General features: G+C 44.2%; 1 protein-coding gene across 2 annotated transcripts in view; it reads right to left on the reverse strand.

Annotated features, from left to right (window-relative positions):
* Positions 1-1,352: 1,352 nt before the first annotated feature.
* NSG2 (neuronal vesicle trafficking associated 2) overlaps positions 1,353-13,543 on the reverse strand; it is a 79,575-nt gene continuing 67,384 nt past the window's right edge. For both annotated transcript variants that reach the window (XM_053295335.1, XM_053295337.1), the window contains exons 4-5: positions 6,811-6,921; positions 1,353-4,308 (exon numbers count right to left, since the gene is read on the reverse strand). In XM_053295335.1, the coding sequence (XP_053151310.1) occupies positions 4,117-4,308; positions 6,811-6,921 (303 nt within the window). In that variant the 3' untranslated portion in view covers positions 1,353-4,116. The remainder of the gene's footprint in view (positions 4,309-6,810; positions 6,922-13,543) is intronic.

Genomic DNA, 13,543 nt, shown 5'->3' on the forward strand with positions numbered 1-13,543 from the left:
ATATGCTGCAGGATCACACGTGGCTCAGAGAACTCATATTTACAGGCAATCTGTCATTAAAATGAATGCAAGAACTAGCCCATATCTGTGTTGCAGTTCAGCTGCATAGGAGCCAATGTGCTATGATGGATATAACATTGGACTTGGACAAGGAAGATTCTGGTTCAAATCCGTACTTGGTCATGAAACTCACAAGGTAGCCTCAGGCCAGTCATGATGGTACCTAGACTACCCCACAGGATTATTGTGCTTCTAACATAGAGGACATCTGCTGCATTACACTTTTCAAGGAAGGGTGAGCTATAAATATAACAACGTTGGTGGCTTTAAGAAAGAGCTGCCATCAGCTCAGCTGTCACTATATATTTGTATTTCCAGGAGGCTTTACACACAGGGCTTCTGCCCAGAATCTCCTTCACAAGAGAGTGTGTGCATTCACACACCAGCCAAACTTACCTTGAAGTCCCTTCGAGATTTTTGGACCCACTCCACACACAAACCAGGCTTTTGTGATGCGAATTCTAGCTTATCTCAACATATGTCCAGGTTTTTAAAATGTTGGTTTTAAGCTACTTTTTCTGAAAACACCAGAGCAAATAAGAGAGGCACTGACATAGAATCATTAGCATGATAAGAAGGATACTCTCTTTACAAATGCAGATCTCTCTCGGTGAGCTCTCTCTCCCTGTCCCCCATTGTCTAGAAGGAAAACACTGATGCCTGCCATGTGGACTTGTTTCAAAAGAAAATCTAGAGAGAGGTGAAGGGGTGCTTCCCTCAGTGAGTGGACTTCGAAGTGGCTTCGCTCAATGTTTACCCCAAAGCCAAGTGCGAATAACTCCCAGGTCACACACCCTCATCTATGTGAAATGTAAGATGCATGAGCCCAAGGATGCTTTCTTATAGTAAATTCAGCAGCAGATCCACATTTGTGAAAAAGAAATTGTGAGATTCAGTCCTCAGGATTTGTTGCTATTAACAGGTTTGCTGTTTTGCTGCAAGGATAGCATTAGTCTAGATGTTGCCCAATTTTATGTTTTTAAAAAGGTTTTGGGGGAAAGAAGTGAAAGCATTCTGAAAACAATTGAAAACATTCTGTTCCATTTTTAATGGTTTGCCTTTTCAGCAATACAGCTTCTAAATTCTCTCAGAACTGTCAGTTCCCATTTACTAAAATGCACAAGTTATTTTGAGATGATGCACTGAACCCTTCTGTCCCAAGGGAGGCAAAAGCAAAAAATCTGTCATTTGTGGTTCCAAGCAAGCTCCCTCCCTCCCTCCACACTCCATCCTTTCTTTTCCCCAGCATCTTTTGAGGGAATGAAAGAAAATAATTGTTCCATAATCACTGAGACGCTCAGACACATCTAGCTTTATTTGTCCTGTCAGAAAAGGTCAAGAACTACACCAAAAAATACTTCAGTCTCTGCTACCTACTGACATAAAATACATCACAGAATTATAAATTGTCCAGTGGTTGATCTGGGCATTGTTGGGGCTTACCCATGTATTTGTACATTTTAGGTGAGAAATGGATTTACAGATGAATTATGAAGGGGGAAAGGGTAGAGACAGATAAAAAGTCAGACAATGAGATTTGGCACTACAGTTTTGGCTACAGTATACAACCATTTATCATGACTCCTTTTGAACCAGTGTTCAGCTCAATGGGTTGTTTCCCCCCCCCCCCCATTTTCTGCAAACCAAATATAAGTATTTTGACGTAAAACAGATAACTGACTTTGGAGTTGACCTTTTAAGCCTCTCATTTTGTTAGGAATAAATCAGTTCAAAATTGCTTAGTTTCCTTTGAATTCAGTTCAGTTTAATTTAATGGGCATAATTGGGGCATAATCAACCAAGCACTGCTCCCACGGACCACTCCCAAGCAAATCTCATTAACACAAATAAAATTCAGATGGGAATCATGCTTGACAGATCATGCCCTGTTTCCTCCTCCTTCATGAAAGCAAAGCTGACACAAACCAACTTAGTGAAAGCAAGCACTTCTAAATGCACCACTCATCCAGGCAAGTAACTGTAGAGTACAGTACATTACCAATCAGACTATTATCGTCTATATTTTTCATAAGAAAAATAACATAAAGTCTCATTACTTCTGGTTATGTTCCAATTTATGCACCCTTGATCTGCTTGGTGTTTAGGGACATTCAAGTTATTTAAAAAAATTAAATACAGACAGGCACATTTCATGAAGGAAACTTTCATGAAGGAAAGATTGAGATCCTTATAACATCTGAAGGGGGCTTTTATTTTTGTTTACTCACAGATCATTTAGATGTAGGAAAAATGGCACATATAATGTGACTCTATAGGCGGCTTCACATGATTGGTGCAAAGTTCAGATCCCAAGGAGTGTGTACGCCTGGCAGGCATGTCATGCCAACCCACCAAAGTCCAGTTCTCAAGCCTGCACCCAACATTTGGTCAACCCTAACCTGGCATTTGTGGTCGATACTTAAAACAGAGAATGTTAGGTGAATGTCAGGCAGAAGGCTTGGGAACCGGACTTGGGCAGACTCATACAACATGTCCACTGAGAACTTGCACTACCCAGGAACCAGACTTCACACTGTCCTGCATCTCTTTCCCATTCTCATCGCACAAGTAGGGTATTTAGAGTTGGGTGTCACAGCTTATGGGGAAAGTGAGCCTAGAATAGGTTAAAAAATGCATCCTTAAGAATCTAGCCATCTTTGAGCAGGATGAATCCCACGTGTATACAGGAGAGTGAGCACAAATATATTTGGGGCCTTTCTGTCTGTTTCTTCCACATCAGCTCCACACTAAACCACAGGCTACTTTTAAAATTACTTTGCATTTGGAAAAAATGAATTTTGAGGTTCAATGGGATTAAGGACAGCTGAAGAGGGAACAGATGCAAAAACCAGATCTGGCAGGAGCCCACCTCTGGACTGTGTTCATAGAACCTTTTTTGTAAGCTATTAATTATCTGCAGAATATGTTAATTCAACTGGCTTATCTCCCTCAAAATACTATCCAGCACAGGACCCTTCTGACACCTGGGACAGAAATTTGGAGGTTATTTCAGATACCCCGATTTGCCTTTTGCACCATCTGTTCTTTTGAAATTCACATTTTAATTTATTGATTCTCCTCCTCTGGGCCTCCATAGTTAGACACTTCCATTTGCATAATGTGGGCATCAGAAAGAGATAGGGTTGCCACCTGACAAGCTGTAACTTGGTCTGTTCCTAATGAGCTTTGGCACCTTTGTTTTTCGGGGGGTGGGTGGGAGGGGGGTGTATTTTAAACTCACTTGGTAGTCATAGAAACTTTGCACACATTGTATTTCTGAATGCACATATGCCAATGAGCTACAGCCAGTATTTCCCTCTGTGAGAGGTAGCAACCACAGTACGTTCACTGTATGTGCTGAAGCTCCAAATGTACATAAGCAAGGGCCTTCCTTTTTATATCAAGGTTAGGTAGCTCCACGAGCATCAGAGAACCAAGAGAGCCTTGAGATGGGCCACATCTCAGGCACCTGAGAACTATTTGATGTTTCGAACCCATTGTGACATCATAAAGTGCCCCTCCACCGTCATTAGTTGTTACAGATTCCCTTTCACATTACATTCTGACAAACATGTTTGGGGTCATTTTTTTTCTTTTCCTGTTTCAGGGCTCCATCTTCTCAGCCAATTAAAGCCTGAGAAATTATGTTTGCCATTTCTTCTGCTCTCTTGTGAATGTTCTTGGAATTTGCTTTTTTTTTTTGTTTTTTAATTTTTATTTTTCTAACAAATATTAAGCAATGGTTTTAAAAATATTTGTACATTGTAAGATATAGTCAACACCTAACATGCCTTTGTACAAGATCTTGACTTAGTTACAAATCAACGAGAACAATGCACCAAAGAGAGAGAGAGGAAGGGAAGGAAGAGAGGAAGGGAAGGAAGAGACGAGGGAGGGCGGGAGGGAGGGAGAGATCCATTAAGATGACACCTGCACTTGGAGTTAGTTTATTCTTGTTGCACAGATAGCACGGTGCCCTCTCTGAACAAGAGCAATGCTTTAGAGACATGATGTTATTTTCCCCATTCCCCTCTATCTTCACACCATCAAATGGCTTTAATGGCCTTCTGTCTTGGTGGCCTTGGCTTCATGATTTGCCGATCCTGAAGAAAGCCAGGGAGAGACGGACCGCGAGCTGGTTTGCTTGGCCATGCTGTAATGGCTGATGACGGTGTAGAATCTGCCCCTGGAGTTGGAATCCTGAGCTGAATAGTAGGCATCCAGGGAGGCTGGGATGCACCGTTTATGCTGAAGACAAAAAAAGGCAGGACCAGTGAGTAGCAATCATAGTTACAGGCACATTTTATTGTGTAACACACAACTCATTTTGCATCAACCTTGAACATTTCCTAATCCACCTAATCCAAGAGAGCTCTTCTCACAATTTGTGAGAAGAGCTCACGGGTGGTCTGCGGGGAAGGAGGGTTTACCTTACCTTCTCCGCAGATGATCACCGTGGCTTCCCTGGGTGGGTGGACCACGCACCCAGACAACTGGAGACTCACCTGGCAGATCCCAGGACTGGGGTGCCGGAACATGCCACCACGCATCGCCCCGCCACCCAGTGCCCCAATAATGCATCGTGTGAGTGCACAGTGCATTACTGGGATCCCCCCTCCTCCAGTGTGCCAGCTGCGGCTGCAAGCAGCCACGGTTGACACACGATCAAGAAAACAAGGTTAAGGGAGCACTCGGTCCCTTAACCTTGCTTAATGGGGAGGCTTCACAGGTGGGTTTGCTGCTGTGTAGCCACCAGGATCGGGCATGATCCCAATGGTTCACACGAGTGTGCAAAACCGGCTGGGCTCCCTTAGCCCAGGTTTGCAAACTCGTGTGAATAGCCTCAAGGTGTGACAATGGAGAGAATGAAGCTATTATCACGACCAGCAAAAACCGGGCTAAAGGAGCCCAGCCCGGTTCTTGCTGGTCGTGAGAACCACTAGGAGCCATGCGGCTCCTGATGGCAAGCCCACTTATACAGCCACACCTTTAAATGAGGTTAATGGAGCAAGCGCTTCATTAACCTCATTCAATTGATCGTGTGTCAGCCATGGCTGCTTGCAGCCACAGCAGGCACACTCAAGGGGGAGGGAGGGGGATCCTAGGAATGCACTGTGCACTGGGGGCGGAGTGCCACACAGTGGTGCTTTCCTACACCAGACCCCCCGGAGCTGTTGGGCAAGATGAGGCGAGGCACTGGAGCACTGGAGTCCAGCCGCCACTCTTCTGGGCAGGCGATCTGCCCACCCAGTGAAAGGTACATGATTGGCTGCTGGGAGAGTGGGCCAAAGCCACTCTCCCCGCAAACCTTCTCCTGGCACTTCACACTGCTTGTGTGAAGCACCTCCATGTTTAGTTAGGATGTGGCAGACATAGGTTCAAATTTCCAGTAATTGTTGTTGTTGTTATTAATTCAGTTAGCCATGAAACTCACTGGATGATTTGAGGAAGGACACTATGAGGTTGTTCACATGACCAGTGATTCTCTTTATTTAGCAGGGGGGAAGTAACTGGCCCTATCCAGCCCCAGCATAGTACGTCCAGTGACTGTTGCTGGTGTCTATCTTATGTTTCTTTGTAGATTGTGAGCCCTCTGGGGACAGGGAGCCATCTTATTTATTTATTTATTTATTTATTTATTTATTTATTTATTTTTTCTTTCCCTCAATGTAAATCGCTTTGAAAACTTTTGTTGAAAAGCATTATATACATATTGGTTGGTTGGTTGGTTGGTTGGTTGGTTGACCGGGCAGGCGGGGCAGTGAGTGGGCAGAGGGAAGGCTTGTTTAACTCACCTGCCCCCCAGATGACAGATTGCTCGTTGCTGGGAGTGCGGACTGTGCTCCCAGATGATCCGCAGCAATAGAGCTCCCACAATGCACCACACATGTGCAATGCATTGGGGGATTCCCCCAGGAGACGGGCACTCTAGGCGTCCACCTCCGTGTACATCTGGGCTGGAAGCAGCCCGTGCTCACACATGAGCAGCAAGCCCGGTTAAGGGAGTGCTCGCTCCCTTAACCTTGGCTAACGGCCAGGCTAAAAAAATCACACTAGGATGGAGCCCAATCCCAGCAGTTCTCATGCACAGCCTAACCTAGGCTGGGCTTCCCTAGGGAATGTCTCAGGTGTGTCCATACTTACTGCTCCCTGGATCTCCCTCCCTCCTTCAGCCCCACCTTTTTTGTAATAAGACTTTGGAATTTGCTCTCCTATCTTAACTTCATCCAAAACTATATATCACTTCAGCCTACTTAATCTCTCTCACTGATCGGGGCAGGGGGGCTGATATGGTAATCATTATCCTGTGTTTTATATATTCTCAAAACAAGTATCCTACTTAAGTGAGCTCATCCTTCTTCCTTTTCCCTGTGAGCCCAATTCAGCATCTATGGAAAGTCATCTGAAAAGCTATACAATGCACTGTGCAGAAATGTCTGTATTCAAACATTTCAGTGGCTCATATTTATAGCGAGCCAACTCAAAAGGCCAGTTTCTGTGAGCTTATTTAGAAACATGTAGGGTTGGCCATGGTCTTCATGAAGATTTAAACCTGTCAAGTTTGAAATGATTGTGGCTGACGCAGGATGCTGCAAGCTCCTACTTCCTAAAGCACTAACCACTTTTCAGCGTGTTCTTGACAAATGATGTATTTGATCCTGACGGGAAAATGCAGGACTAAATTTCAGCCATGCAGTCAATTAGATTCTACCATTAGCACAGACAGTCCATACATCTCAGACTTCATACCTTATAAACAAATCCATCTGGGCAACTGTGGTCGTAGGTAAAAGCTTTGTATACCACAAGGAACACTATGCAGGCAAGGAACGCAAGGGCCAAACTTATGAGAATAGTGACCTGGGGGGAAAAAGGAATAGCAGTCTATTGACATATGTACAATTTCACAATTAAATGACAACCTAATAGACTGCAATCTTCACCACACTGTGTGTAATTAACAAACCATAGGAATTAAATGGATACCACCAGATCCAATATTATTGGGGGAGGGTGTTTTCTGGGTTTTCCCTCTGCAAGGCGCTAAAAATGTGCATATTATGTGCAACTCTTTTAAAAGTCTGGGTGAGGGTTTTTTTTCCCCTCAGTAAGAAAGCAATAGCGAAAGCCTCCAGAAATTGCTCCTCCACGTCCTTTGATTTTAACTGGTTACCTGCACAACTTTCTTTTGTATCTTCTGTTACACAGCAAGGACAATCATATGTTTTTTCATCTAGGCAAAGTACATATCTCTGGATTTTCCTTGGGATTCAGTGAGTTACATCTGAACCACAACTGAACACAAAATGGAGGACTTAATTTCAATAATTCATAATACTCTTTTCATGCTGTGTTAGCCAGCCACATCACAGGCTAACCACACAATCCTAGGACACTTTAGCCAAGCTACAGAACTAGATAAGAGAACTCCATCTTACTCTAGTTTCAAGCAGCTCTCTTGTGTAAGCAAGAGTATCATGTGCAGACTGTGATTCAGTAGGTTGCTACAAGGAACGTATTTTTGTGCCAACAACAAGGAGTTAAGATCAGGAAACAGTCACTACATAAAACCCACCTAGAACACTCTGGCATGGTGGTGAAACTTTACTTTTGGTTTACACCCAATTAGAGCTGTTAGGAAGGTCTGAACAAACCAAATGACTATGCATATTAGAGGAACTGTGTTCTCATTTTGCAGCTTTAAGACTGATCTACCAAACCTTCCTGAGGGTTGTTTACTTTGCCTGTGTCACTGACTCCAAGGAATGGTCTGACTGCTTGTGACTGATGGTGTAATCACTGCAAATGGACTCAGTAAAACTGTAGTGATAGGGAAGCTTTGAGGGAGGACTAGGCCTCACTAGAGCCACTGCTGGGAGGGTGGGCCTTTCCTAAAAAGGAAAAAAGCCCGGGAAGTTCAAATCCAAGGGACCAATCCAGAGGACTGGGCAGGGATTTCTGGCTCAGCCACCTACTGGAAAGGAGAAAGCTTTGGTCTGAGTCCGGTCTGTTCCAGGATAGTGATGTGCACGGACTGGTCCGGAGGCCATTCTAGAGGCCTCCGGACCGGTCCAGACATGGGCGGTTCAGGGTTCGGGCGGACTGGGGTAGGGGTTCCCTTAAGGGCAGGGGGAGGGTGTACTTACCCCTCCCGCCACTTCCCCCCCTCCGGCGCTCCTTTTTTAGTTAGCAATTGGGGCGGCAGGATACATCCCTGATGCCCCTTCCCCCGCTCAGCTGCAAAAGGCTTCACATCGCGGAGACGTGACGCGTGCGCGTGTGACGTGCGCATGTGCAAAAGGCTTCCTGAAGCCTTTTGCAGCCAAGCGGGGGAAGAGGCAGCAGGGGTAAGTATCCTGCTGCCCCAATTGCTAACTAAAAAAGGCGCACCGGAGGGGGGAAAGCGGCGGGAGGGGTGAGTAACCCTCCCCCCGCCCTTAAAGGAACCCCCACCCCAGTGCCAGACCGCAGCTCCACGGTTCCGTGCACATCACTATTCCAGGAGGTACTGTAGCAGCAGGCTGAACTGTTGGGATTTGAGAAGGGCGCAGCCTGTGAGTAGTAAGGAACAGTAGAGCTAGAGACATTAGGAAAGTTATTTTTCTTTTTTGTATTACTTGAAATCTGTGTTGCCTAAGTTAATGAAAGCTCTCTTTTCTAATTGTTTAAATTGCATACCTTTTCTTTAAATCTAATAACAAACCTTTGTTGTTTAAGTGTGCAATTTTTCATTTGGGTTCATTTTGGTTTTCATTTCACACCTCTGAAAGCCTTGGACTGCTCAGCCCTTTGGGGAGGGTTTTGCCATTTTATCCTCCCTCCAGGAACCTTATATGGACAGTGGGTTTCCCCACATCAAAATAAAGTGGATGGTGGCAGCCTACTTTGAATCCCTTTTCATCAAGGATTCAACTCCAGTGAATAACCCCTCCTCCTGTGGCTCAGGTAGAAGTCATGACAAAAACAAATTCTAAAGACTAATGGTACAGACAGTGTTGACATGCTGATTGGCAACCGCTCCTTCACCCTAAATCAACAGCTGTTCACACATGCATTCGCAAGAGAACAAAAAGGAATCAAGCTATGCATATCTTTTTAAATAAGAGTACATAACTGCAGGAAATGATTGGGTAAAGGCTAGACATGTAGAAGAATGGCTAAACTTAACAGCTTTGATCAGCCAATGAAACAAAAGCATCAAAAGCATAACCATTAAAGTGTCTTAAGTTTGCCTTCTGGAATGTTCTTTGACAATATTTTTTTTTTAAAAAATGCTTTGATTTACAGAAAATCTGTAGAATGTAAGAATAAGAGGCATTTTTTGTAGAGGAGCCGCAGCCCATAATAGGAGGTTTGAGGAGGATGAGGATGATTTTCAATTTTAAAAAAAGAAAGCAGTTTCCATAGCAAAAGGCATGAGAAAATGATCCCCTCTCTCAAAAAGGCTCAAAGTCTAAAAGAAAAATACCATAGGAAACACTAGCAACAGCTACTGGAGGAACTCTGTGCTGGGCTGAACAACAACAGTTCTTCCCCAGCTAAATATGAGGACTACGCCTTATGCCTCTTTGCCCAGTTAGTGGGGACTCTTAACTCTAACAGTCTATTTAATTCTAACTGTCATGCTATTCCTACAGGTAGGCCTAGATCACCCAAGAGATGCTAGGTTTCTACAGGAAGGGAATTTTTATCATGGAAAAGCATTCAATCATGTGATTCCTCTGCCTACATTCCAAAGTTGTACACACCCAGCAGGATTGCCCTACATGTTCCTTTTCAAGATATTAATCAGTCCTTAGGATATAGATTAACCAAGTATGGAAACAGAAAGTTGTGTTAGAAAGACACAAATTCATGAAGAAATGTCAAGAGAGCTATTAAAATTCTGAAGCGGTGAACTCCTTGAATCTCTAGCTTTCATGAAGTGAGTAAGCTGACTAGGACTGATATCTAGTATGTAGGCATAAAAGCATGAAATGCACAATTCAGCACTTGTGTGACTACCATCAATTACAACAAAACAAAGCAAAAATACTGCCAGTTTGTGCTTTAGTTCTGTATCTGGGACAATGAAGCACCTGGCAAGCTGAGGGTCACTTGTGAAATGTGATCCCTGAATAAGCTCAAAAGAAATTGTTTTGAGAATTGACCAAGGAGAACACATGACCTAGAACAGCCAAAGTGGCAGAAAGAAGTGTCAGCTGACACAATGCAATCCAACTACAAAGAATATTCGGTGCATTGCTGATCATGAGTGCAGCCACTAAATTCCATGACCAATGTTTCATATTGCCAATGGTCACAATGCCTGCTTCTACTCCTCCATCTGTAGTAAACCACAGTGCAAATGATTCTTCTTCCCCTCCTCACCAGCAGGCTCCACAAAATATAAACACTGACAGATCTTTTTCCGGTCCCCCCAATTCCCTGTTGTTATTTTCCTCTCCTTCGTTTCTCCATCCCTCCTCCTACTGCTTCTTCCAACATCCTCCCAACCTTTGGTCCCTACTTCTCAGCCCAACCATTCATCTTCCTGTTCTGCACATCAGAATATCACTTCCTTGACTTTCTCAGCCTCATCATGAGCATGGAAAAATGCCAAATGTTATTTCACCCCCAGTTAATATATGTGCATGTGGTTTTAGATTGGCTTTTAACTTCTGGGCATAAAAGTCACTCTACCTAGGGGTTAAATCTAAAAAAGATTGAGGCTCTACAAGCAATCAGTATGCAGAGCCAGGAGAGGTTTGGCAGGGAGAACGGGTCAAGCCTGCTTTTCCCACACACGAGCGGCTAGCCCACCCTTGGTGGCCGGATCAGCCGCCCACACGATTATTGGCTCCGTCATGGAGCCGGTAGGGGTGGTGGGGATCGGGGGCCACCTGGTCCCCAGAAGTCCCAGAATGCCCCATGTGAGTGCGCAGGGCATTCTGGGGAGACCCCCAAGGCCAGGAGGCTTGTTGTAGGCTCCAGGTGGGGGCCCCCTCGTGAGTTGCCATGGCGACTCACAATAAAAAACCTGAGGTTAGCAGAGCGCTCACTCCACTAACCTCGTTTAAGGGGAGGACACCTGTATCAGGCAGCAGCAATATAGGAAGATGCTGAAAGGCATCATCTCATACTGTTTAGGAGGAGGCAATGGTAAACCCCTCCTGTATTCTACCAAAGACAATCACAGGGCTCTGTGGTTGCCAGGAGTCAACACTGACTCGACTACATGCTTTACTTTAATTTGGCGGGCTAGCTGCCATTGAACCACCGGGCTTGCCTGTGAGCCCAGTGGTTCTCATGATGGAGGAAAACTGGGCTGGGCTCCCCAGCCCAGTTTTCCTCCATCATGTGAATAGCCTCATCTTTCAACAGATCACCATAGTTCCACTAGGTTCTTCACAGCTTGTCTAGTTTTATACATGCTCACTGGAGAAGCTGCAGTGTTGAATCAATCTGTGAACATCCATTTTCTTAATCGAGAATTCAGACCCTTCCTCCTGTTATTCTCTCCATCCCTGCATACAGGACTAATCTCCTACTTGTTTTTCATGCACTCCCATGGCATAGCATTATTACTGAAAGCACAGCATACAGACTGATCAAGGATAAAATGTCAGCAGTGCTTTCAATGTAGTACAGAAATAAAAAGCCATCTATGAACTGGAAGGTGACAAGCAAGAATTACAGCCATCCAAGTATTCTAGAAATACAGAACTTCATTAACATTCAAATACTACACGATCAGACAGCCAAACTACCTAATAAACCTCAGTGGGGGTTTTTAAAAGAACAACATGAACCTTGGTGGAAATGAAAGCAATATAAATCCCCACAGAAAGGAAATAAAAATTGAGAGGGAGATAAAACCTACAGATGTTATGAAGTCTTAGTATGCAGACAAAAGGGAATCAGGTCCCATTGCCCCTGTGGCATAATAGTGTATAGCACTTCAAGGGTTAAAGGTTTAATGTGTTAAGAGGTGATGTTAAATAAAGGAACAAGGACTGCCTCCCCTGGGAAGCTTCTTCAGTTTGTGTTCTTCCAAAATGGCTGCTGGTCTTTCCTTGCAAACACTACATGGTGTCAGAAGAATGGTATCCTTTCTTTGAGTCAGCAAAGAAAAAATAATTAGAACGCACAACAAAGGGTGAGTGAAAAGAAAGAAAGAAAAAGAGGAGAGTTTGAGAGAAAATTTAAGGACCTAAGTTTGGAAAGCTATGGATCCTTTAACAAATATGGCCCATCTTCAGAAATTTGATTTTTCAAAATTCAAGCAGTTGGTCCATCTGGGTCACCAGGAGTTGACACTGACTCGACAGCACAACTTTACTTTTACATTATAGGATGGTTTCTGGCTTAATGCAGAAATCACAGGAACACCATGTGAATGCTCTCATTTTTGCAATGGGAGACACTGCAGAGGATACTCTGTGTGCTTTACCCCTCACTACAGAAGATCAAAAAGTTTTTGTGGGCGTAAAAGGTACAAAATTGTTGACTCAACTTCATTTGGATCCTGATATCACTTTGGCCACTGCCATTGCATGGGTGCACCTTCATGAAACCATAATGAAACAGCTGGATCCGCAGGCAGCTATCCCAAACAATATGGTGCCTGATAATGTGGACATTGTAAAGGCTAAAAATTAAAAGGGGAAACAAATAGTTAGACCTAAGGGTCAACTTAAACCATCACCATTAATGGACCCTGGGAAAGTAAAGCAAACAGTAAGAACCTCTGGAGAAAGCCTGTGTGGGCACTTTGGTAGAAAATCTACCCATACTTGGCAACAATGCCCAGCAAAAGATGTGGAACGTAGGCGCTGCCATAAAATAGGACATTTTGCAGTTGTCTACAGAACCCCCCTCAAGAAGACATTCTACAAGCCAGTGATGAAGAAGCAGTGGAACCTATCTTTTTAGGCTCTATATTATCTATTGATCAAATGTCATCATGGTATACCAGCAGTGTTCCCTCTAATAGGGATTCCCAGAGCAAAAGCCATTGCAGCTGACTTTTACCAAGCAAAAGCCATTGCAGCTGGGGATTCTGGGAGTTGCAATCAACAACATCTGGGAATCCCTGTTAGAGGGAACACTCTATACCAGTATCAACTTGAAATGGCGGGGGGGTGTGTGTGGCGGAATCTATCTACCTATCTATATAATTCTCTAAGGCATACCCATGGCTAATCCCGTGTGTGGCAGCTCTCGCGAGAGTTCATGAGCAGAAGCACTGTGGCGATTGGGCAGTGGAGATTCCATATGCAGATAGAGGAGGAGGAGCCTGTGATGATTAAGGTCAGCTGGAATGCAACTGTTACTAGTCGGAAGATGATCTTGATTGTAGAGGAGAGAAATCTATATATAGATAAGGATAGTGGGCAGGGTCTGCAAAGAGAGGGGTCATGAGGGAGGAAAGAGCCCCTTCCGGAGAAGGAGGCTGCTATTGTGCAAATTAGATGAGGAAAAAAGATGAATAATATCTGTT

This window comes from Hemicordylus capensis, chromosome 2 (assembly GCF_027244095.1).
Source record: "Hemicordylus capensis ecotype Gifberg chromosome 2, rHemCap1.1.pri, whole genome shotgun sequence".
NCBI classification, from domain to species: Eukaryota; Metazoa; Chordata; class Lepidosauria; order Squamata; family Cordylidae; genus Hemicordylus; species Hemicordylus capensis.